Source organism: Blennius ocellaris, assembly GCF_963422515.1.
Source record: "Blennius ocellaris genome assembly, chromosome: 5".
Taxonomy (NCBI): Eukaryota; Metazoa; Chordata; class Actinopteri; order Blenniiformes; family Blenniidae; genus Blennius; species Blennius ocellaris.
The window spans coordinates 23221976-23248143 of NC_137654.1; the positions used below are offsets into that span (position 1 = coordinate 23221976).

A 26168-nucleotide genomic window follows, 5' to 3' on the forward strand; every position below is an offset into this window, starting at 1 on the left:
AAACACTTGCCCATGAGGTAGGAAGAAAAAAAAAAGGTTTGACATGATCAAAAATAGAGCAATAACATAGGAGCAAAGCCTGAGCTGTTATTTTAAAAACGGCTCTGCTAAATGTGTTTATCTGTTCTATTTCTGCATCCTGACAAGCTGCATAGGCGGGTCAAAATGAAACCCACAGAGCCTTCAGGTCGTGGTTCACTGCCATACAACAGCTCCGTCTACTGGGGATCCTGCACGAAAATTGTCCACCGGTGGTGACAAATTGAACAAAAATGGCCTCTGTGACTTGTGTAGGTTACTCCAATTTTTTAAATCACTTCAAACACACTTAACCATTGTTTGCTTTTATAAGTACAGTAGCTTTTAATAAGACTGGGTATCTGGATACGAGGAGATCAAATGAGTACATAATCTCAAGAGTGCCGAGAAAGTTTACTATGGTGAATTAAATCAATAATTTTAATGTTTTGTTGCTGAACTGGTCTTCGATAAAATCTCATAACAAAAAAGAATCAATTTGCTGTATTGAAAATTGCCAACAAGCCAGGAAAACTGACTCGAATCTAAGATTTTGTTTCAAAGTGGGAACCAAAATGATTAAAAACTCATAATTGAATCTATCTGAATCATCAGTTTTTGTCATTTTTAAGCTGACACAAGTCTGTTGATTGTATTTACTAGAGCTACATGTGAGTGTGCAACTGTCTGTTTCTGACCTGTCCAAGGTGGTTTATGGCTGTAAGCACCAACTTGCTGTTGTTTTTCATTTTTTTTACATAATATAGATAAAACTATAACGATATTATCAGGAAAGTATAAAATAGACTCTTTGGCAACATGAACACGAGACACGAGGAAACATCTGCTCTGATGTTTTTCCAACTTCACTGTGCTGAAAGGCACAATTCCCATCAGACAATTCAGGCTCAAAGGCTCGTCAAAGGTACATTTAGTGAAGATGATTTGACAAATACAACTTTCAGCCGCGGTGCTCCAATTGTGTCAGTCAATGCAACATTTTTCTTATTCTGGTATGCTCTTCAATACTGGAAATAAACAGCTGTTCAGTGCAATTTAAGTGCTATTTTCCAATATTCCAACTACTGTATATAAGATCCTCTCTTTACCTGCAAATGTAGGTACTAAATGTGGACTAGAAAGTTATTGTGGTGCAAATGAAATGTTTGTGGTTGTATACATTTTAAGCCTGAGTGAAAAGTGCTTTATGTAACTGCCACATCTCTGATATGGTCTCCAGTCCTCTCCTGCCTCAGATCCACCACCAGATGGCAACAACAAACGCAGTTCAACTTTATCATGCTACGTTTGTGAAATCAATTATTCTGAAGTGTAAAATTCAGATGTAAGTAATGCATAGATTAACTATTTTTTAACATGTCTTTTTAAGAGAACCCCGTTTCAGAGGCCACTTTTGGCTTTGGGTTATGATAGTGATTCATCTGTTTGTTTGTTTGTTTTGTTTTTTGTTTAAAATTTTAAATAAAATTGAATATTCAGTAATCAACTTAATCCCTTTGAGATTCAGCCATACGAGTTCATCATAGTCATCAGTTTCATCATATTAGTTGACGAAAGCAGTGTTGCGTTGTGTTGCATTATATTATGCTATTATGTGTTCTTGTTGTTGTTATATTATGTATCTTTTTTGCATTTGAGTTCATATTTTATTATATTGTAACACATTCATTGTGTAAAGGTCTGCTCTGTATTTTTGTATACGTTATACAACATGTTATGATATGCTATTTTTTGTATGTCATCTTGTAAAATGTTTTAATGTAGTATATGTCATGCTGAACTTTCCGACTGTTATGTGTGTGTTATGTTGTTACATTAAGTTTCAATGGTATAAATCTTATGACATTCAGAAATCTATATTTCTGACACATCAGCTCATTTCTTCTTTCATTTTGGGTTAGAAGTGTTTCTCTTCACCTGAGTTTTTCAGCAGATGGCAGGTGCCACGTGCCCCCACAGGGCGCTGGTTGCTCATGTTGTGATGCAGCCTGGCAGACAGCTGGCAGAAGTCTAGACCGACCAAGATCATCAGCTGCAGTTTCAAGGACCTCGTGGAGTTCCTCCTCTTGCTTCTTTAGTGGCTTTTACTTCAAGTAGGTCAGGTCAGAGCGCTCCCCATGAGGAAAACAATCATCAGCAACACCTGGAAGTCTGAGAAATGCAGGTTGAACATGTTTGATCTGTGGGAGACATTATTTGGCAAAACAGACCAGTATAATTAACTGTAAAGTGACTTTAAACCCTACAGTCTTATATAGTCATTTTCTTATATTAAAATTGTGCTGGAGAATCTCTGGAGCTATGCTAATTGTCGATGACTAATCTGGAGCCAGAAAAGTACAAGTATTGACAGCTGTTCACAGAATTTGCACCAGATTATCATGTCATGATCAACATGAAAATGAGCAGAAGTAAGACATCTTATGAGTAAAAGAGCAAACCTCTGCTTGTAAAGAATGTTTTATGTACAGCGCTGAGATTGATAAAGTATTTTATGTCCTATTCATATCAAATATGTTTTGCCTAATGTTAACAACGGATGGATTATGGACTAAAGAAGAAACACGAACAATAATGACAAATATGGCAACAACAGGTCCAATTTGTTGGTCATTTATGGTTTATTGCAACACAAATTTGCCAGCAAGATGCTAAAGCTGTTTAATAATCGCTGTCTGTATCCAACTGTTCACATTTTGTTTCCCATTACGATTTACGATTTATTACCAAGAAACATTGTTACAACAAAGATATAAGCTACCAAACACAATTTCTTCTGACTTTATCTGCATAGTTTCATAAACAGTATGCTGAAATAGATTCACATACAGGCATTAGAGGAGCTGATGGTTCATATAGATGAGAAAATCGCTGCTTTATTCAGAGAATAAACTTGCAAAGGACTTCTTCAATTTGTGGATCATCTCAGCATCAGCAGTATCCGTTGCCGTGTGGAAAAACGATGTGTCTTTCCCTCCAAATGCACGTCTTAGAGACTGGGATTTGCTGAAATACAAGTGAAATATTAGTTTTTGTGGGCAAAGTGAGACCGAGCATGTGTGTATTTAAAGGAGAGTTTGATATACTATATCTGAATAATTCATAAGAATTACTTGTGGTATAATTTCTTACTTCAGCTGGGGAGTTCCCTGTAGTTTTCTCCCAATCTGGTTCTCTTCCAGCTGCTGCCTGTGGTCCACAGCTGTCTCTGGGGGGCTTGCTGAGGACAACTGAGCTCCTGGTTCCTGCTGCGGCTGAGATTGAGCCCGGTACTCAGGATGAACAGAAGAAAGTGAGTTACACTGGACCTGTGGGACTCCTGATGTTGGAGCATCATGATTCACAGCCTGAAAAAGTTGTGCTGCCGGCCTTAGCTTTGTGTTCTTATCGTTTGCAGTTGATTCGAGGGTCATCTTCAGAGCAGGCTTTTGAGAAAGAAATCCTTGGGTTTCCTTTGGATTCCCTAATGCCGGCATAAAAAATACTTATGACATTCAAGCAATGTGATTAAACGATGAGTACAAAAAGAAATATGTTGTTTGTCTATGTATGTTTAGCAAGTTTGTGGTTTATTTAGAAATATTTGTATCCCACATTTTTAACACAGAAGACAGAAACGTCACAATATAAAGGGAACAGCAGCAGAGGGGAGTCAATATCACAATACAGTCATCTCTACACACCTTCATGCATTGAAAACATTGCAGTGCAACATGTGGACGGTTGTCTCCTGGACTGTGGAAATGATGAGGTATGTGAGATTTGTCAGCACAGGTGTTTCCTTTAACAGCAGGCGACACACAGCACAACAAAACACATGTGAGGACGCAAACATATTGCAAAGGAAGCTTTATTGCCAGTGACAGAGGGGAAAGATCCATAGAGGATGTTGTTTTTTTCTCTCAACAATATATTGTATTGTGATCTGGATTTAAAACAACTCGACACTGGCTTTTAAAAGTACCACGACCCATAATAGTTACAAGCCACCAGGTCTGAAGACAGAAGTATCACCTCAACACAAGCTGAAAAGACATGCCCGTTTACATGGATCAAAGGTTTAATCACAGTCATCAAACCAAGGCCAAAAGGTGCAGCTATTAGCAACCTCGGGACCTTCACATATTCTTCCCTCGGAAATCATTGTCATGGCATATTTCCTATTAATCAGAACAACACATCCATAAAGCCTCAGGCATGGCTTTTACAAGGATACGCTCACAGATACAATGGCACTTTATACAAGTTAGCTTGCTCAACATGTTTCTTTTTTTATTATTCACTACGATGAGAAATAAATTTTGGAAAAACGGTATAGATCTCTTTTTACAATTAATTTGGTTGCTTTTTAGCTGTTTCACCATTTAGGGGTTTTACATGACATGGCCTCCACAAAAGCCACGGGACAACGACAAGTGATTGAGAAATTTGTGTAAAAAAAATGACACAACTTTGTGTGTGGATGACTATAGCTTTTTGAATCAATTCGATGGAAGATCTGATTTGAAAACAAGCACATTATTGATTTAAAAGAAACAAGGTTTGTATTGCACTTTCTCCATCAATTCACAGGGATCTGTAACATGGGCACGGTATGACTACAGATGTCCTCACTAAACCCTCTGAGCACTTGCACTGTTGTCATGGCAACACCGCCATGATAGCTGATACCCGGTGCGGGAGCAATGGAAGTGTGTGTGTGTGTGTGTCGGGGGGGGGGGGGGGGGGGGGGTTAAAACTGGCATTAATGTGGCAGGTCATACATTATACACCTTCTCATTATCAGGAACCACATGACTAGATGCAAAAAAAGACAATGACAATCGAGAAACGGCATCGGTTCACGGCTGTGTGATTCGAAACTGGCAGTTTGAGAGGTTAACTATCACCTCAGAGCACTGGTCTCAGATAAAATTACACACTGCGAGTAGCAAGCTGCAGGATAAGCATTCCCCTCACTGTTATTTACATTATGGGTTAAAGGAGTGCAAAGGCTAATGGAGAGAAAATAATATATTCTTTGGTTTAAAATTATACAAATATATTGACGTTATGTGTTTAGACACTTGCACAGCATCATACATAATAAAATCTCAGATAAATCTTTTTTAATATCTATTATATGTTCCTCTACTGTAAATAATCTCTTCCTCTGGTAATTCTGTGACACTGATGGAGATGGAAAAATGAATTTTCAGAAAGGCAAAATACTGAATGTCTCAACTGTATGTGCATCCTATGGAACTTATAATATGCATTTGTTATGACACATTCACAATGCATGAATCACAGGGAACACAGCCTAGATAAACACAGCGATGTTACGTGAACGTCCCACTTGATCAGACATATATAACTGACTTGCACCTGCGTTTGTATCAGTCATGCAAAACAAAAATAAATATCTATTATCATATGTACGAAAATAATCACCACTACAGTCGTACACACCCACCTACCATATACATATTGAGATATACACAAACTTCAAACTGTACGATTGCCCACAGTTTGAACAATATCTAAAGGTAAACACCAAAAATAAGAAAAAAAAAGGGAATCGGAGGGGGCAAATGAAAGATTCATAGCTGGGCCAAACAGGTAGCACAGAGCAGCACTGAACTCAGTGTAGGCACAATCTGCTTTACATCATCAACAACAGCCCCAACGGAAAAAACCACAGCTATCAAAACATAGGTGACCTATACAAGCACACAAATCAACAGGTCAACAAGTAGACAGTACATTTTTGACACTGCATAGAGTTAAAAACACAGTCCAGGCCAGCTCTCAGCTGCATGAAGCTCATCCCACCGAGATGTGATTCTTGCCATTAGCCTCCTCACACATGTCTGCGCTTGGTTTCAGCTAAGGTACGTCATTGTTGTCTAGATTCTGAAACTAGCCTTCCACTTGGGTTACTCAATTGGCCTGGACTGGTTTTGGACCCACTGCGACGCCATTACAGTCGAGAATGTACTGCAGACAACCTTGAGGTGGGCGTCCCGCACCATTCTTAGTGGCTTCACCGATAATTTCACCCTTCTGGCCAGTTCCCTAATAGGAAAAACAAAACAAAAAACAGAAAAAAAGTTACTCCTGTTGCAACAATTAGAAAAGATTTCTAATGGTGACACTTAAACATTGCATGATGTCAGACTGACTGGTTGATTCAACGAACATTATCTTGCTCAAATAACGTCTGGGTGTGTGCGGAATGAAAGAGATTGGAGAGAATGAGAGAGTGCAACTTGGACTGAAGACTCAGTTAGTTATTAGGGTCAAAATGCCCCACCAGGGGGAGACATTCAAAATTTCAATGTAAAAAAAAGAAAAGAAAAAAGAAGAAGAAATAATTTGAATCTTATATGTTATTAACACAACATTACTCGTTGGTACCTGACTAGACCAGCCTGTTGTATTTAAACACTGTGCCTATGTGTTGCTGTACCTGGGATGGCTGGATGGTGGTGGGTCTCTGTGGAGCATTGGCCTCCTTCTCAGCTAACTCCATCATTTTTGCCAGTACCATATCAGCAATGAGCTGCCGGTCCTCAGCCTGGTGTTCTCCTACCAGAGGCATGGCGGACCCCACAAACTGTGTCACATGAAACAAAGAGGGTGGTGTCAACACAATAAAGTGCAATCCAGGGAAAATTCAAACTGTGGTAAGCTCAACAGACTACAAACAAATGTCAATTTGACTTGATAGTCAGTCTAGGTCTCTTACCTCTGTGATATAATCTTTACCATCCTTCCCATGGATAGCTTTGACTGCACAGATTTCCAGACCCCCATAAATCTCGGAGCAGGTGTCGACCCACAGTTTGTACCTGAACATAAAACCAGAGTCACATCGATGCTGAAAGACCCACATCTGAGTCTGGATCTGCTTGAAGTTTAATCTGAAGGGGCATGATATGGCTTTGCTGTAAATGGCACTATATGTGAAAGTGAAAGGAATGAAGTGCATAAATGAAACATAATGGCATGAGTCACACTTGCTCGTACTTGTACTATATTGAATGGCCTATGAAACACTCACCTGTCAGTCATGGCCACCTGTTCGAGCATCGCTGAGCCGGTGTTGCTCTTCCAGTTACCAGATATAGATGTTCTCCTGATGTGGGTGAAGGACCCAAATTAAAACAAGTGAAGTTATGTTTGTACATATAAGTGAAGGAACAAAACGTACCAATACTTACATGTAGGCTTTGTAGTCAGTGCCGATCTTCTGGATTCTGATGTCGTATTTAGAGTCTATAAGAGGTTCTGTGGTCGTGTACGTCTGCGTGAGAGCCACGACACTGGCTATGTCCTGGAACTTGCTATGGTTATCCACCTTTACCTGTAAGGAAATACAATTAAAAACAGGAGGGGAAAAAAGAGTTAACATGAGGGGTCAATTTAAATATAGTAATAAAGTCTTCTATAGACATAATTTTGGAAACATTTATTTACCTTTCCAACACCAGAGTGAGCATGTCCAATCTTCACAACAACAGGGAATGATGGCATACTGACCTAGAGCAGGAAAAGATTTGTGTCACTGTGTTGGATTTCTGTTAAATATCATGAAAATTGATATTGTGATATTTGTTAGGATTCCCACCATCTCCTTGTAATTAGGGTAAAAGGTCTGCTCAATCAGTGGGAATTTATCAGCCCCCAGTTTCCTGTAGGTGTTGATAAGTTGGGCAAACTGTAAAAGAGAAATCAAACAAAAGGTAATTGTTATAATATTTTCCATGCAGGGATTGCTGTAATTTAAAGCAATAAAAGAAAGCCATAGAACATAATTGTTATTGCTCCTTTGCTGCCTGCACTCCTCCACAGTAAAGCCTTTCCTACCGCCCACGGCTTGTCACAGAGGTTGTAGATGGACTCGAGGGAGTTGATGCTCGGCACACCGCCATACTGGAGGCCAATGATCAGGTTGCGAAAGTCCTCATTCTGGGTCATACTGAAGGCATGCTGACGAATGAGGACAAAGTCTGGCTTGAATGACCTAAAACCACAAAAAATACAACGACAAAGTGAGACAGGCTGATCGGAGACGACGCAGACTGTGGGGAAGTGTAGGGGATGAATCACGCATTGAGCACTGTGGGTGGAGACACATCCATTAAAGACTCAATACTGATTTGTATAGTCCAATCCATTTGTGGAGTGTCTTTGTCCCATGAGAGAGAGAGAGAGAGAGAGAGTGTGTGTGTGTGTGTGTGTGTGTGTGTGTGTGTGTGTGTGTGTGTGTGTGTGTGTGTGTGTGTGTGTGTGTGTGTGTGTGTGTGTGTGTGTGTGTGTGTGTGTGTGTGTGTGTGTCTCACCTGATGACTTTGGTACCATTCCTAAAGACTTCCATGTTAACGTTGCAGGTCCCGTTCGCGTGAGCCACCACGTTGATTTCATTGAATTGAGCCTTACAATTCAAAAAAAAGAAAAAAGCACATAAACTTCTTTGCACAGCTTCATGGATCTCTCTTGCAACATTAGACTCACCTGTTCCACTTTGATGTCATAATCCCCCTGGATTTTCTTCCCCCGGAACAATTTTGCCCTGGGCAACAAGAAATGTATAAACTTTTAATGCAACTGTGGTATAAATAATAGAATTACACACATTTCTAACAAATACAATAAGGAAAGACTTTCAATCAAGCTTGTATGTGATGATGCTCTTATTCCAGAACCTGATGTTAAATGTGTGTGTCTTTGTGAGCACAATGCAGATAAAATGTTTCTGTTCTTGCTTCTCCAAACACAAATACACACGATTTATAACACTTCTACCACTCAACCTGGCAACAGAGACAGCACAGAAATACTGCAATGCTGCTAAAAACAGGATAAATACTTCAACAACAAGCAGCGCTGGCCAGGGAGTTGATAAAAAAGATGACCAAAAAATCCTGTTGCACACACAGAGCTCAAAAATTCTGAAAAAGGGTGCACTTTTCATGACTTATCAGCACTTTTTTTTCAGCTTGATTATCAACGTCACACTCATATCTTTTATTATTCGGTTTACTTTGTGCAGAGAAAATTTTCAAGTGGGATTTGCGATTGAGATGGATAGTAACCCAAATCCCCACAGCGATAAAAAAACCCCCCAACAACAACAACAACAAAAAAAACCACTGAGAGAGCCATAAACTCATTGCTGGCGTTCGATATCTTTAGCTTTCTCTTATCCTAATGTGCAAGGGGCTGGCCCCTGACAACATCAGCTCTGATTGCAAAGACTGCTGGGGTAAGTCAATACTAAGACGAGTCCAAAAAAAGAACTCATCCCATCTATTTTCCTAAGTTGCCATAGAGATGGTCTCATTGTGGTTTTCTCTTTCCAAACTAACAGCCAGATGCTTCATCTGCAACAGTGGCACAGACACCAAAGAAGATTTATCCAAATACAATTTAAAGAGTGTAGATGTCTCAGAGAGGCCCGTGTTATTATATTATGCCAATGTGTTTTGAGCTTCTTACTTCCTTTTTTCATTTCGTTTGTATTGCACTGCTGTCGCGTACCCTCCTCTCCCTGCTTATTTAATGAGGTAAAGCTGAATAATTCATTCACAATCTAATTAGAGCATGGGGATCTATTTATCTGCGAGAGAAAACAAGCATTAAAATATGAATCATAGCTCGTATATTTGAGAAAATGAGAAGCCTGCTCTGCACCGAGATGAATGCTGTTTTGCAATACACAGACAGACGGAAGAAGACGGTGTTTCCTAAATATGACCCCGAGAAACAAACACGGAGGCGGAGACACATGAAGACAACAAGCCTGTGATTTCATTTCACACAGTCAAATATTAATTTCTTGTCAACACTGGGAATGTCCAAGTAAACTTTGTAGGATATGATGAGACCGATCACTTTTGTGCATAGAACTTCAGGATTTTGGATTAGAGGCCGCACCTCCAGAAAGGACGTGATCTTTCAAGGCAGTGCATTAATATGCGTTAGTAATTGGTAGTCATCTCACAGCAACCACATCCTTTGGTGAGAGTCTGTCTAAGTCTGGCCTTCCTGCAAAAGTCAAGGACATTATTGTTATAGACTCAGTTTGCAGTTTATTTGGAGGACTGTACTACTTCAGCAGTCACATACGCCAAAGTTCATTGTATTTCATTTGCAGGTGATGATTCCGTTTGCTATTCACAAGGTCTTTGAAGCATATTTTATTATTCTGATCACATTTCTACCAAGTTAGCACAGACAATGAGAAGATCTCCAGTTTGCTGTCTCCCTATATTGAATTTTTCTGTTCTCTCTGTATATTTTTGCATTGGATTTTTTTTCTCTGTACTCTCATCCACAGTATAAAAAACATGCTTTTGAGATCATTTCAATTTATAGAATTGCCTGTCAGAGCTATTGTGAGTGTGCGTAGCAGCGAGACTGTCTTGTGACCTGTCCAGGTTGTTTCCTGCTTTCACCCATAGACAGCTTAGATCGATTCTGTCACCCTGCGACCCTCCATGGTGCAGACGATGATTGGATGAGTGAAAGTTTTTTGTAGTAGATGCATTCTTTTTTTGCTGGTTATACCTAATGAATAACCACATAAATTTATATTCGCTGTGATTTCTACTTTCAACCTTGACTGAAAGCCTTACAAATGGAACGCGGTGTTCACAGTGAAAGGAGCAGGGCACCAATTGGCTTAATGTTTATCATTTATTTGCTGAAAAATCAATACGGGTGCACTTGGATTCAATAGAAGATGAGACAACCTAACAGAATGAGACCAAAATCTGGTTCAGTTTTGTTTGTGTGATCCTGATGTCCAGGCTGAAAAGAAGAAAAAAAAGCCACTTTAATCAAGCTAATGGCTGCAGGTTGGTTGGTCACAATGACAAATTACATTTAGCTTGGAGTGAATTTACATTCAAATGATTCACTCGAGAGCTTCATATGCGGGAAATATTGGTGAATTTTAACGTCTTGCACATTACCTGCATAATATTCACTACCAAAACAGGTCATTATGGGTTAAATGAGATTACATTTGCAAACATGGTATCACTGAAAACAGTGTTTTTCTTTTGTAAATGTGTACATTGGGAATTTTTAATAGGGAAATATTTGTCTCTACTTTCAGCAATTTTGTAAGGAGAATAAAAGAGCAGCACATCTTATGCAATTAGTGAGACAAGTAACACAGTGAACCATCTGCTCCTCCTGTCACAAGAGCAATTTATAGCTTTTCAGGAAGAAAACGAAGCTCTCTGACTCGCTGGCAGCCTCGTCTAATATACACATTTTGTTTACCTTTTCCTTTTTAATGTTTCACAAGAGTAAACTTGATTAATTAAAAATGTCAAGATTATAGGTACCGGTATATATTATTAAGATATGGCATATACCAGAGAGTGAATTGTCACCATTTTGAGAGCTATGAAAGAATTCACCTTTTCTACAATGGGGTGCAAATTGTGACTGAGTGGGTAGTAACACTCTAAAATGAGTTCATTCATTGACATGCATACGTTTAATGCATTTAAGTAGTGATATCTAAATTACAGTGTGATTACTGTACGACAACTTGATATCTAGTGAAAATGTGGTAAAGCGATCTTCCGCCTTCTATCACACTGAAACCAGGTCAGCTTAATACAAACATTTCAATAGTAAGTTCAGTACTTTACTTCTCCAATTCCACGTCCTCATGAGATTACAAATCATACTATATTTTTGAATGTCTTTCAGAAACTGCCAAAGATACATATTCATCTTTGGAGTTTTGACTGAATCGTCTGATAAACAGCGTTTGAAGCTCCTGCCAGATACAATTAATCAACAGACGTCTTTCCGGACTGGGGCCTGTGCCGGTGGGACCACCAGGCCTCCCAGCAGCGGTAATAGACGAGTCTTGACTCTACCTGTCAGGCAGTGAGCTGCCGCACAGAAGACAAGCCGACATTGCAGAAAATATCAGGTGCTTATTCAGACTCGTGTGAAAACATTTCATCTTTAGTTTTTGAGTACTGAATCAACTGAAATGCAAAATCTCCTTGGTGCACTTTCCATATATTTCTTTATAGTCCACAAAATATGAAAAACCACCTGGGTTTTGCAAGCCAAGTAACTTTACTATTTTAACCAAAAGTAACTTGTTCTGAGACATGACATTTAGGTGAAAGGTCTCAGAAAGGCAGCCAAAAGAAACCACATGTAGTAAACAAACATGTGCAATCTCCCCCTTCGTGACATTGAGCTGCCATAAAAAATACATGCTGCACTCAGACAGGCGAAGCCTGCTGAATGAATTATTTCAGCAGAATCTCCAGTGGTTGTGCAGTAAATGGAGATGACAGAAGAGACGACGGAGGACAATAGTAGTGTACAGGGAATATGAAGGTAATGAAGTGTTTTAAAACTGAAAAAAACCCAAAAAATCCTGCAATAAGATGTCGATGAAATAGCATCGAATTACCTGAGATTTTCATCACATGATTAGAAATTACTTTGGCAGTGGGTCTGAAATACCCACAGTGAAAATCATGGCGAGTGAACCTTCATTCTGCTCACAGCCCAACATAATTGCCATTTTCCATTAGGTAGCCTATGATGAATGATGAGAGTCTCTGTTTAATACATTACATTGTCTTTCTCTGCCAGATCTGCAGAGCAGTGGCACCATGTTGGCACATCCCACTGTAATTGTTATCCCTCAGCGAGACACGTCCTTTGTACTCGTGACAAATGTTGAAGAAGTTACAGCAAGAAGGCTGGTGTCATTTCTTTGTTTCATCTTTTTGCTGGAGGATCAGGGTTTCAATATTTAAATAGCCAATCCTCCACCGACCACTCACACACACACACACACACACACACACACACACACACACACACACACACACACACACACACACACACACACACACACACACACACACACACACACACACAGAGGCCATCTTGCTGGAGACTCTGCATGACACACAACACAATGTATAATGTTGACAAGAAAAACAACAGACAGTCTACCACCCAGAGTCCAATGTGTCCCTCCATCCCGTGAATTTGCAAAAGGATTCACAGAGCCGAGTTTCAGTTTTCAGTTTTCTCTCTCAATGTAGCAGTGATTGCCTTTGAATATTACACAGGCGTAGTAAACGTCCCCTCCATTCAGCAAATGTTGACCGTTGAGCAACAGAGTTGCTGGGTTTATTATTTGATCAGATATGAGCATCCACATAGAGTGTTTTCAATCTAAATTGATCATTGATCATTCAGATGGCCTTACCCCCAGAAGACTGACACTAAGCTTGTTTTCAGCTACCTCTGAGCAAAGTCCTCGGGGACAGCGAGTGGCTTAAATATCTGAAGATAGGCCAACTCTCTTCAGGTCAATGACACGATGGACTTTACGTCCAGGATTGATGGACACAGTTTTTGGAAAGCTGTCCACCATGTGCTGCAGCCTCTGACATTGATTTCCCTGTATGTTAGTGCAATGTATGTCATGTGATGTGCTGCCAGTGAGGAGGGGGAACCCCACTGATGGAGGGACAGCACTGCAGTATTTACACTTCCTCCACAGAAACAATATCCAACATAGTACCATGATTTAGGAATGGTCAAATACCACATTATAGAGTGATAGTGTCAACAATGTCACATAATTCATGTTTATTCAAATTGATGAAAGAAAAGGCTCTTAAGAGGGTAGATGTCTAGAAATACAAAGAAAAAAAAACGAACGGTGACGAATCAAAGCCTGCAGTCTTGGTGTAATACAATCATTCCTGAAGCTCAACGAACCGTATTTTGTTAAGCAATGAGTGCCTTTATGTGATATCATAAAACTGGCATGGCACGCCATCAAACCGCAGCAGTAGAGCTCATTCATACCTGCAGGTTGCTTTGTACAGATGTTTCAGTGGTTCTTGCCTAATTACTACATTCAGAGGCACCATGAGGGGTGAAACTACAAAGCAAATAATGCGAGGTGACCTGTGTGAGGTTGAGTAAGGCGACATATTGTCTCACCACTCCTGCTGAGGTTCGTCGATGACCAGGAGAATCTTAAACTTCTTGGATGTCGTGACTTGGGTCTGCTCCACCAGCCCTGCCGAGGCGGCTGTCTGCTTCACAACATTGGTGATGGAGCTGAAGAAACCGGCTCCTGTCGACTGGGACAGCTGGGGTTTCCTCTCCGGGGCAGGGGAAGTGGCCGGAGGTGTCGGCGCGCCAGTGGGAGACTTGGCCGGGGCGGCGGTGGAGGAGGCAGGTGCAGGAGTCTGTGCAGGGTCGGGCCTCTGAAGGTCTGTCATGTAGCCATTCGGCAGGTTGGAGATGAAGGTGCTGTCCGAGAGGCGCCGGCGCAAATAATTCATGGCTGCAGCGGAGACAGCGGGGGAGTCGACGAGTCACTGGGTGTGGATAACGATGCTGCAGAGGACTCCCTGTCCTTATTGTACAGCTAATAATGGCTGAGCTCGTAGTGCAAACTCCCAGTGAATGTATTCCCTCCCAGCTTCAGCGGAGCATCCTCAAAGCTCCCCCTTACTGGCACTGACGTTTCACTCCCACTCAGCCAATCAGCGTGGCCTGCGCTCTCCTGAAGCAAATGATGCTGTGCCTCAGCTTCCTCTTCTCGCCCTCTCCTCTCCTCTTCTTTCTCTCTCTCTCTCTCTCTCTCTCTCTCTCTCTCTCTTCCTCACTGACTTCCCTACCCCTCCCCCATTTTCTTCCGCCTGAGAGGCGTCATCCTTCTTTTGAACCACGGCATGGAAAATAGAGGGGTTTCCAGTGGAAGTGCAAGAGGGTACGCCGAGTATTACATCACAGTCGCACTACTCCGGCTCCCCCTTCTGCTCACATGTCTCTGCTCCGCTTCGTCGCACAGCATTTCTGTGTGTGTAAAATGTAGCCATGAAATCTAAAATGGCTGTTGGGACTGGTGGGCAGTGTTGAATGGGGGGGGGGGGGGGGGGGGCAGCAGCCTCCCTAGACACAGATGCATGTTTCTAAGTGATCCCTGAAGGTGCTGCTATCCCTCAACGTGGACTACAACACGTCTCCCTCGTGGCAGGATTCATTATGTAGATTCTTATTCATGCTGCAATATTCTGTACTCATAAAATCACAAATTCCCCTGAAAGACAAAATATCACCTTTTTTTGTAAAAAAAATATTTTCAAACCACATAAACACGTAATTAATGATACCAACAATTGTTGCAGCTACTTCACTTCTTCCAAAGAAAACCTTTAACTGGCAAGTCAACCTTTTGTTGAACTGGATCACATACGAAGGAGACAGATGGTTATTTTGACAAAGTTCAGAAAACACATCAATACATCAATAAACTGCAGAGCCTGAAGGTCAGCACAAATATATTCCAGGGAGGAAACACTATGAATCTTTAAAGGATTTGCTTAAATGTTTCTGCATTTGGGGAGGATTCAAAGGATTTCAAATCGTTACTTCAGCAAATGCACAAGTCTTAATGGAAAAGTTTTTCCCATGACTTAATTTGAACCATGAAACTTCATGAGTCATGAAAACCTAAGATACATTATCTCAACATATTTGAATATCACTGGATCAGATTGTTTTTATATATATTTTTAAACAAAGCCCATAATTAGAATTACATTTGTGGAAATGCATCAAACTTTTCAGTTTATACTGTGTGTTATGAGCACATGTACGATTTAATAAAAGAAAGTTTTTCTTTTTAGATGCACCTGTATTTTTTTCTTTTTTTCCATAATAAACAAAAAATAAGGCCCATTTGCTGAAATCAATGATGTTTGTTAATATGAGTGGATTGCATTGATTTTACATCTGAAGTTAAAACTATTACTTTTTCTCTTCTCACCAAGCAGCACCATATTTGCACATTCTGTCCAATGGAGTCCATCTCTGGCATTGTCAATAAGCTGCCCCACCTTGACTGTCCCTGTGATCTCTTCATTTATAATCCTCTCCATTCTGCTCGCTCACAGTGAAACTGAACGTCTCCATCTCTGCCACCTCCATCTCAGCCTCCTGTCTGTTACACTGACAGTGATCCATGATGCTAACATGCTATTGGAACTACAATACAAGTCCGGGGGCTGATAGTGGAGTGATGAACACCACTGCCTCAACTATACAACATTTATGTTAGCATAGAGCACAAGTTTGCAATTTTTATGACCAAAAGAGCCAATTTGAAAATGTTTTACTAAATTAATTTTTTCTAGAGCTTCGAAAACATGTTTAACCTTTAAAACAAAGATAAGTCAGCTCACACAGTTGTATTTCATTTTACATGCCAAAAATATATCTTGTGCTTATTTTATAAAACCCTATGAACTTTTCTAGAGGTTCAAGTTATTTAACATATATTTACAATTTTAGGATTTATTTCTCTTTTTAGCAAAGTTAGCAGTTTATTTTACTTGTTAATCATTTCTCTAGTTTAGCTATTTTGATTGTTTTGGACATTTTGATTGTTTTCTTTTCTAGCTATTTCTGACTATTTTGGTCATTAATTAGCCAGTGATAATAGAAGTCCCAGCCACTAGTTGCTTATTTATTTTCAACAGTCTTAGGTATTTGAGCTAATATATGTTCACAGTTTATCCATTTGAACTGAAACTTTGAACTTTTCTAGGTTTAAGAAAATAAAGAAACCCCTGCATCTAATAGTTTTAGTGGTTATTACAAAACCCCAGCTATCACATCAGAAAACTTTCAATGGTGGCCACAAATGAATATTTTGTGACCTTAAATTTGCATTTCATAGCCACAAGACAGTTCTTTGGGGCCACATATTAATATTTAACTTGTGATCTATATCTGTGAACAATGCTACATAAATGACTTACTTACTTACTTACTTACTTATTTCACTACCACAAAATAATATTAAGCAATGACCATGAAATAATAATTTATGCCACAAAATACTAATTTGAGGCCACACAATAATATTTCAAGACCATAAAATTTAAATTGTGGTCACAAAATGCATATTTGAGACCACCAAATGTTAATTAATGGGCATGGAATACTAATGTAGGACACAAAAAACAAATTTGTGACTACAAAATACTAACATAAGGGGCCAGTAAATATTCATTTGTAGCTATGAAATACGACTATAAAGCCACAAAACATTAATTTGAGTCCATGAAATATTAAAGTGAGGCCACAACATGCCAAGCCAAGACCGCAAAATATTATTCATGGGCATGAAATACTCATTTATAACATGTATTAGTCATTTAAGGGCTCAAAATATACATTTTGTCATGAAATACTAAGGTGATGCCACAAAATATTAATTTGTGAACATAATATAAATTTTTATTTTTAGATGTCACTTCTGGTTCTCACCCAAACGTGAATACAAACAGTTTAGTTTGCAGACAAAAACACTGATGAGGCCAACGGGAGCTGTCAGTGTAAATAATCTTGAGAAGAGGGCTGCAGATTGCTCTGGGTGCTCTGCGTGTGTCATAGCGACACCAGCTGGCAGCCACAGTGAACTGCATCCTCAGCTTTGTTGACGTCTGCAGCCCCGCTTCTGCAAGTCCGAGATCTAAAGCAGAGAAGATCTTAAACCAGGTTGTGTTCCACCAGCCCAGTGAAAAACCCACTGGAAATCACCCAGGCGATCGTTCATATATTAATCCCAGTGATGACACATCAACACATCTGCTGGTAGGAAGCAGATGTGTTTGAAATTACTCACAATTTTCAAGAGAAAAACATTTTCCATCTGGCTCAAGGGAAGACATACAAAACTCACTCTATATTTCCCTTATCAGTCAATTTTTTTTTAAAACGGATTAAATGCTTCTTCTTTTTTTTTTTTTTTGACGTGCTGGAGTGATTTTCGAGGAGCAGATTGATCCTCGCTGTGTCCGCTAGGGCCGCTCCGCTCTTTTGTCTGCGGGGGGAAAGTGAGAGAAGCCCGTGTACAAGCGAGCTGGACGAGCCGAGCTCCTCAAATCTGTGAACTCACCTTTCTCCATGAAGTGAGTCACGTTTTCTTCTCGCACCGCACGTGTTGTTAGTTCGACGGATGGACGCGCTGAACGCAGAAAGTAACTTGTAGACGGTCGTTTTGTTTAGCCTGCCATAATCGAGTGTTTGGAGCTAACTTGGCTAACGTCAGATCGTACTACTAACAAAGTCGGGAGAGTATTCTTGTCAGTCAGTGCAACTAAGATAACAATCGTGACTGCGTGTGTTGGAAGATTTCGCTCGTGGCAGTGACATTAATCCGCCGAGTAAAGCTTAAAGATTTAACTTTTCGACAGCAATCGTTTAGCAGTGAGCTAGTTTTAGCGTCGTCCAAACTTCGCAGAGATGGCGAAGTCAGTTTCCGATTCGAGCGAGCGTCACTATTCAGGAGAATAAATTAGATCTAGATCTAACAAAAATGTTTACTTTTGGCATTTCGACAAGCAAAATTAATGCGTCAGAGGTCGGGGACTGCTTTTCATACGGATTTAGTCCCCATTTGTTGATATAGACCTGATCTGGCGTGCTCTGTCATGGCGATTCATTTTTAAACTAAAAGCACCAGTAACATGTAAACATTTAGATACTAATAAATATTTAATCGTATTTTCAGTATTGCCAGAGTCATCAATACAAACTCCGTCGCTCGGCGTTACACTTCTGTAAACTTTCATCGTCGAATTGGAGGCGAACTTCACGTCACCTGTACTATCAGCGCAGACGACCTGTTAGCTTCCGTTAGCTCAGAGCTGCAATCGTTAACCTGACAATCGCTCACACAAGAAACCCCCAGACGACCCCAACAACCTCGGATTATATCTGGACCGTTTGTACTTTCAAGCTCCCTGTCTGATTTGCCCATATCACCCTGTCTCTTTCAGGCTAGAAGCCCGTTTGTTGTCCACGGTGGTGTAACCTGCTAACGTCGATGTTAGCACCGAGCCTGTTCGTGTAAATGCTTTTCACTAGAATGGACCTGTTGAACTCTCAGTTCCTGGACAAGATGAACAATAACATTGGGAGACTGCACTACGAAGGTTAGTCTTTCTTCGTTATCTACTCACTTCAGGCGTATTCAAAGTCTAGAATTGCCCGATTTGTGAATCTTGACACGAAAATCCGTCACGTTTGTTTTGGTTTGCGTTGCGTTTTGACGCACGTCTCCGGCTGGAATCAGCAGCGTCACATCGTCTCTTATCGTGTGAAGTTTGATGTTAACTCTAGGCTAGGAAGACTAAAGTACACTTTAAAAATAATGAAATTAATCTTATAGATTGTTGAGTTTGATCACTTCCCCTTTTGAATGGTGCCACACTTGTAAATAACATGCATTTGTGGGATGGGCAGCATGGAAATTCTGACATATGTTCTTGGCCATTGCCAGATTATAATGTCTTATAAAGCAAATCAGAACTGTTTAAGAACTTCACATCTTAACTTTAACCCTTTCCATTTAACATGTGAGAAGTTGAACTGTTGCAGCTCCATTTCATCTATATTTGGTGTTACTTATCAGCACTTTCTGGAAGGACTCAATGGTTCTCTTCAGTTTGACTCACCAGGGTTAACATTTTCTGATTAGTTATCTCAAGATGTTTTGTGACTCACCTTTGTTTCATATGTATTATGTTGTAGTTCTGTGTTTGCAGGGCATGGATGCACTTTACATGGAAACATAATTTATTGCTGTTCTGTCACTTAGAATATGTATATTGTTCATGTTCATGATAGATTTCCAATATATTGTGAAGCCCGAGTATTCATTCTATTTCTATAATTCTATATAGTGTACTTATCTTCTGATATTTTGTTTATTGACCATTTTACACTTTTGTGTACCATCCCCCTTTGATGGAAGGTCACTGCAGTGGGATGTAATAAAAAAAAGTTTTAATCTTGTTGAAGAAGTGCAACTATTCCCCGATGAATACGGTTAAGTTTCAAGATTACAACTTGGATATTTAATCAACAACATGCGAAAGAAATTAATTGAAGATTACAGGTTGCAGTGATGTTGAGTTGGATTTTATTATATTTAGAGTTGTTTTAAATATTTACATATAATATTAATGTCGGAGCCTCTCAATATAAATCAAACCAAATTGTCGCCTTTGCATACTACAACCGGGAAAAAAATGGAATTGTGACATTACAGCTTCTGTGATGATCCCCAGCAAACCTGAGCATCATAACCTCTGTAAAGATCTAATTTATAACAAAGCTGTTTTATCTTATTTGGTTGTATGAATGGAGCTAATGATGTGATCAGGTACACTACTTTACACTAGATGCAATGCTATTAGGCTATTGAAAAGTGTTCATTGGTGTTTGTAGGCCTCATATTTAGTTAAATACAAAATAAAGTAATACTTCTGCAAACCAAAAGTTATTTTTTAATCCATGTTGCTGTTTTTGCAGGGGATTTAAGCCTTTTGTACTTTTTTATTATGAAGTTGTGATTACTTTTAGTTGTTTTGTTTGTATGATGCATTCTTTTAAAATCAAGCTTTGATTCGATATTAACTTAAAATTTACTTGACTGAACAATAAATGACACCGATCTCCGTGCCGCAATTGCTCTGAAGTACTTATTTTACCGTCGGCTTTTCTAGGACAGAATAATTCTCAGCGGGGTCGGCGAAGGTAATTACACCAACTCCATAATTTGTGGAATTAATTGTTCTTCCGATCTCCAGACGAGTCCAGGATGCCCTCCCTGTCCACCGCCATGTCCAACACAGCGGGGCTTCCTCCACACTGCCCCAGCAAGCGGAAGTACGGGGAGGAACAAATGGAGGAGCGAATCAGCTGTGATGACGACCACATGACCAAAATGAGCAGATTGTTTGCCACTCAGTTGTAAGTAACTCTCATAAAATATTAATAACTTCTGGCCAAACAGATCTGCTAATGAATGTTTGGTGGTATTGATTAATAGGGTTTATTTTCCTTATTTATATTCCCAAAATATTTGTTTCTATTCTTGGCTTTATCGGGACAAACAGTATCGATATACTTTAAAATGTTTTCATGATCTTTAATGGCGATTTGAGGGAAGTGGTAAATCACGTTTTTATATTGGTAAAGTAAACCTTGTAAATTGTATCTGATGTCATTGAAATCTGACTTTCGAATCAGGTGCGTGGGAAAAATCAATACATCCTGTCTGTTTTTAGTTGACTAACTCTATGCTTTTATTAGCATAACTAATTTAAATTTGCACAAATCGCTGGGCGTTAAAATGTCTACGAGCTGTCAGAATATTCAGCCTGAAATCGATGAATAAAAGTCTGGATGTGTTATGACTGTAGAGAAATGTCAGGAAAGCCCTCGGGCTGATCTGATTTGTTGACATGAATGAATAACGCTAACACAACAAAATCTAAACTTAGGGCATTATATAATCTTTTGGGTGAAGAAAGAAGAAAGCCACCACTTAAATCAAAACTGTTGCCGAAGGGAAAAAACTCTTTATGGAAGTGAATCTGTTGGTGTTTGTATGTGACATTTGTTCATTCGTGAATCCAGGGCCCGTCCCTCTGCTGGAGACAACCGTAATGAGCACTGGAGCCGGGGCCACAGCCCCGTGGAGCGCATTACTTCCTCCTCCAACGGTCTCCATGGGAACCACCTGTATGCTTCCATTTCTGGCTATGCTGTGGAGCAGCCGCTGGCCCTGACCAAAAGCAGCCATGACATCGGAGTCGGAGGAACCGAGCGGTCCGTCATCAGTGGGACTGCAGAGCGGCAGCAGGTTCGTCTAAACTCGGATGACCAAACAGATCACTGCAAAGAAGAAAGAAAAAAAACAAAAAAACATATCTAAATCAGCTTCAGGCCCAGTCCGTCTGCGTGGCCTTGAGGAATCCTCTCAATGTGAAATCCTGCTCAGTACAGACTCCTGTGTGGGTGTCTGCTGGCTGCCTGTGTGGATCATGTGCTACAGAAGCACAATAGTGCTCCTTGTTGATGCTTTTCATCTCTTGCACCAATGGACTGTATTCTCTGTACATGCCGCAGCTGCATCCATTTTCTAGTTTTTCACCTTTTCTCGTTCAATCGGCGACACCCGAACACAGACGCAGTGCAGTAATACACACAACTGACATGTGAATGAAAGTAAAGAAAGGCGTTGCGGCTGCAGGAACAGGATTGTACAAGTCGCTGTTAACAATTTCTGTAATCAGCATTTTAATTTTGTTTGTTGAAACACTGATGTCATGAAGGGAGTGAGAAATTACCGAACATAAATATTTACACTGGCTGTGAATGGAACAATTAGTAAGAGGGTGACCGGTTCAGCACTGTGTGTATTTTCTACCTTGTTTTTATGCGTTCTAATTTCTAACCAAGAGAATGTCAAATACAATCATTTGAAGAGGGAAACCGTCTCCTGACACCCTGCTGCTCCTGAATGCACATGCACACGAGAAATGTTTCTAGCCTTCAGCTAACTCCGACAAGACGAGCAGAGCAAATCACTTTCGTCTGATTCATGTGGAAAAACATCAATCTTTGTCTGAAGTTGACTTGATGTTTTACAAACACGGTTGGATATTTGAAACGGTGAAATGTTTCAGGTCGCAGCTTTCGTGTCTTCCAAGCTTACCTTCAGTCATAGCGATTGAGGAGAGGTGTGCCTGCACCTGCTAATTACTCACAATGTTGTTTTTTTTTCCCCTTCCCACAGAATCGGCCCTCTGTTATTACCTGTGCTCCCACCAGCAACCGTAATTGTAACCTCTCACACTGCCACATGAACGGCTGCTCTCCGAGCCCGCCCGCCGACCAGAGGAGGACCAACGGTAAGCTTTCATAACGCCGTCACGTCATACAGTGAGTCATCGGCTTGACGTCTTTCGCCCGTTGAAGGATTCAAAACCAATGCTGCTCTAATAATGTGGATTATGTGGCCTCGAATGGCAATAGTGTTTGTTTTATTCTACAAGATGCACAATATTCTCGTAGATGTAGAGGACTCACTCATAACATATTGACTACCAATTCTGATGTGTTTGATCATTATGTACCAACGTTAATTTATATATATGGTAATAAAGAAGTGTATAATATTTAATTGTATATTTATGTTAATATTAATATTGCATGACTTGTATCTGAGATGTCAAACACATTTTAGTTCCGGGGGTCACACACACACACACACACACACACACACACAGACACACAGACACACACACACACACACACACCAATTTCATCTTGAGTGGGCCGTACCGGTAAAATAGTGCCATCATAACCTTTACATTACAATTTTAGAGTTTTTATTTCTTGTGGCGCTGAGTATACATGATGACGATGTTTATATTTCCACAAGGCCAAACAGGCAGTACAGAAAATGACTACACTTGCAACATAAAGCCAGTTTCACTGTGGACTACTTTTGGTGAAATGGCACCAAAAAAAAACATGCATCATGTGTGTTTTTACACACTCGCGCTGAATGAATGGCTTTGAAGCTGGTTTGATAGCGACGGGGTAGCTGGCGTTCATGGCAGCAGCATCGTCATCGCGGCTCGGGTCTCAGTGTTTTGTTGTGTCCAGTTTGTGTATTCTAGGTCACAGAAGTTTTGTTGTGTTCAAAATGTTTTTCTGAGACACACAATGTGCTTGGTAATAAACATATTCTTTGGTTCTTCCACTCACGACGCGACTGCAGCAAACACGGTGTGCGATCCCGTGATCGAGGAGCACTTCCGCCGCAGCCTCGGCGAGAACTACAAAGAAGCGGAGCCTGCGTCCAACTCGGTGTCCATCACCGGCTCGGTGGACGACCACTTCGCCAAGGCGCTGGGAGACGCCTGGCTCCAGATCAAGGCCCGGGGCGGGGGCCACCAAACTCCAGAGGCTGATTCATGAATCAGAGGAGTAAATATTACAATCACTTCCTGTGTGTGTGAGTGGAGATTAGCCACTGTCATTTTCTTGCCAAGAATCAACTTCCTTTTAGCCAAGAACAGTGTAAAGACATAACGGTGCTCACGTTGGCTGTTCACTGGTGGGCCTCGAGGTCGACCCTCTTCTAGAAACACGCGGTTCAGATTTGACATCTGAAAAAAAAAAAAAAACGACAACAAAAAAAAACGTATTTGTGGAAACGCGTACAATCGTTAGGTTTTATTTTCTGGAATGACGCTGAGATTCACAAAGTGATGGGCTTGTCAGGAGCTCCTGCTCCCTTTAACCCGCCTTTCACTCGATAGCCAAAGAAATCTCCCGCCTTTCCCATCAAGGTGTAAGCCATAGGTCTAGTCTTTACCTTCATGCTAAAAAAAAAGAAAAAGAAAAATTACACTGCTTTTTTGAATCTCTTACTTGAAAAAGGACAGCCGGGTCTCATTTGCACTATTACGTTTGTGCTTTGTAGGTAGCAGGTTACCTGTGTGGAGTTGGAACGAGTGCATTCATGGATGCATGTTTGTGTTTTTGAGATTGTGATAATGCAAGTCAGGCTCTGCCCCACCCACCAAACCCCACCCACCCCTCCGCTTGGTGAAGACGCCAGATTGAATCGTCTTTCTGTTGGTGAACTGGACGTATCCACTGTTAATAAGATAATAGTAGTTTTCTGTCTATTCACTCACTGTGGGCTGATTACTTAGTGAACTAATATCAATCAAAGTAGATATCTCTAATTAGAAAGCATGTTCCAAATAGCTGGTTTCTATTACATACCTTTATGCTATACTATATATTTACTCAGAATTTATTTTTTATCTGTAACATTTTAGAAACATTCACTGCTGGTACAGTTGTACTCGATATATTTTTTTGTATCCGGTTTTCATTACTATGTGTAACTGTATGTCTGATGATCCGCCTACAGATCACAGCCTCTGGCCAGGTTGTCGGGACGCAGCTCAATTCGGCTGCGTCGCTTTTTTTTCTTATTTTTGTGGAGCTGGACGCGATAGCTTTACACATGACTGAACACGGCTCAATCCCATCTCCTCCCGCACATTTTTATTCGGGGCTTTATTTATTCTCGATGTCAAGGTAGGGACGGCAAATCTAAATCTCTGATCCGTTTCTTCCCCATAAGTGAGGATTTCTGTTACTTCAGTGACAAAACTTGTTCATTTCCCCTTTTTCAAATGCTTTTTTTTTTTTTTAATGAGGCATCAACATTCCACTTTGCAGTCTCTTCGGTCACGTTTTGGCGAGTGCTGTTACAAACATGTTTTTTTTTTTTTTTTAAATGATATGTTGTGAGCTGCAAAAATTTATTTTCTTTAAAACAAACAAAAAAAGGTGTTAGTTTTTAATGCAGTGGAGTTCTGTTTAAATTAAAATGTCCCTTTTTTGAAATTCTTCTATAGAAGCATAGATAACCTTTTAGTCAACACTGATTGAGATACGGTATTTAAGGTTAGATTTTTTTTTTTCTTCAATTAACTGTATGAGAACATACGTACCTTTGTATTAATAGTTGTTACCTACACTATCCTGTCTTCGTATTTTATTTTACTCATCGGACTATCATTGCGCCGTGCGGAATGATCACAGATATTTTGTTGCTCTTCAGAGTAGTGTACTCGCCTGTAGCCTGGGTGCTCATGTATCTTCTCACCATGTAAAAGTGGATTCTCTTCTCACAGTTGTTGGACGAATTAGCAAGTGCAGGAACACAACGGTTTATCGATCAAAGACTTTCTCGGTGCTTCATCAGAAAGATGTCTGTGACAGTTTTAAGAAGTTTTTTTTTTTTTTTTAGATTACTGTGTGTACCATAGTAGAAAAGTTGGGGATTATCATTGGATCTGCTTGTTTGACACAAGTAGTTTTCAGTAATATGTTTTGGGGTTTTGGTCCATTGTTATTTAATTTCTATATTTAGACTACCTGTTTCTAAAAAGACGGTTTGCAGAAAGTACTTGTTCCAGGTGTCCTCGTCATAGAAGAAATGTTCACCTTTATCCTTATTTCTCTGGAAGAAAACACCACTTTTTTTGTACTTATATTTCTTCCGAATAAACATATAATGACTATACCCACGTATTCCCTGTCATTTATTGTCATCTTGAGCGCCATTTTGCAGTTACGACGAATGCGGAGTAAAATCTGTGTTTTAGAAAATGTGTATTTTGGTTGCAACCACAGAACTGCGTCTATCAGTTGAAATAATGTTTTTG

General features: G+C 40.1%; 2 protein-coding genes across 2 annotated transcripts; one reads left to right on the plus strand and one right to left on the minus strand.

The window, feature by feature from the left end:
* Positions 1–5961: 5961 nt before the first annotated feature.
* On the minus strand, positions 5962–14387 carry syn2a (synapsin IIa; the record flags this gene model as incomplete). Its single annotated transcript, XM_080496242.1, has 11 exons — positions 5962–6096; positions 6491–6637; positions 6770–6872; positions 7085–7159; positions 7245–7387; positions 7501–7563; positions 7652–7741; positions 7891–8047; positions 8367–8458; positions 8539–8596; positions 14041–14387. 11 exons carry the CDS (start codon positions 14385–14387, stop codon positions 5962–5964), a joined length of 1410 nt encoding a protein of 469 aa, XP_080352368.1.
* A 3557-nt stretch (positions 14388–17944) lies between these two features.
* On the plus strand, positions 17945–26026 carry LOC308130225 (transcription cofactor vestigial-like protein 4). Its single transcript, XM_080496455.1, has 6 exons — positions 17945–18026; positions 18897–19052; positions 20712–20874; positions 21544–21769; positions 22706–22820; positions 23696–26026. The coding sequence occupies exons 2-6, from the start codon at positions 18971–18973 to the stop codon at positions 23893–23895; spliced, it is 786 nt and encodes a 261-aa protein (XP_080352581.1). The 5' UTR covers positions 17945–18026; positions 18897–18970; the 3' UTR covers positions 23896–26026.
* Positions 26027–26168: the final 142 nt, after the last annotated feature.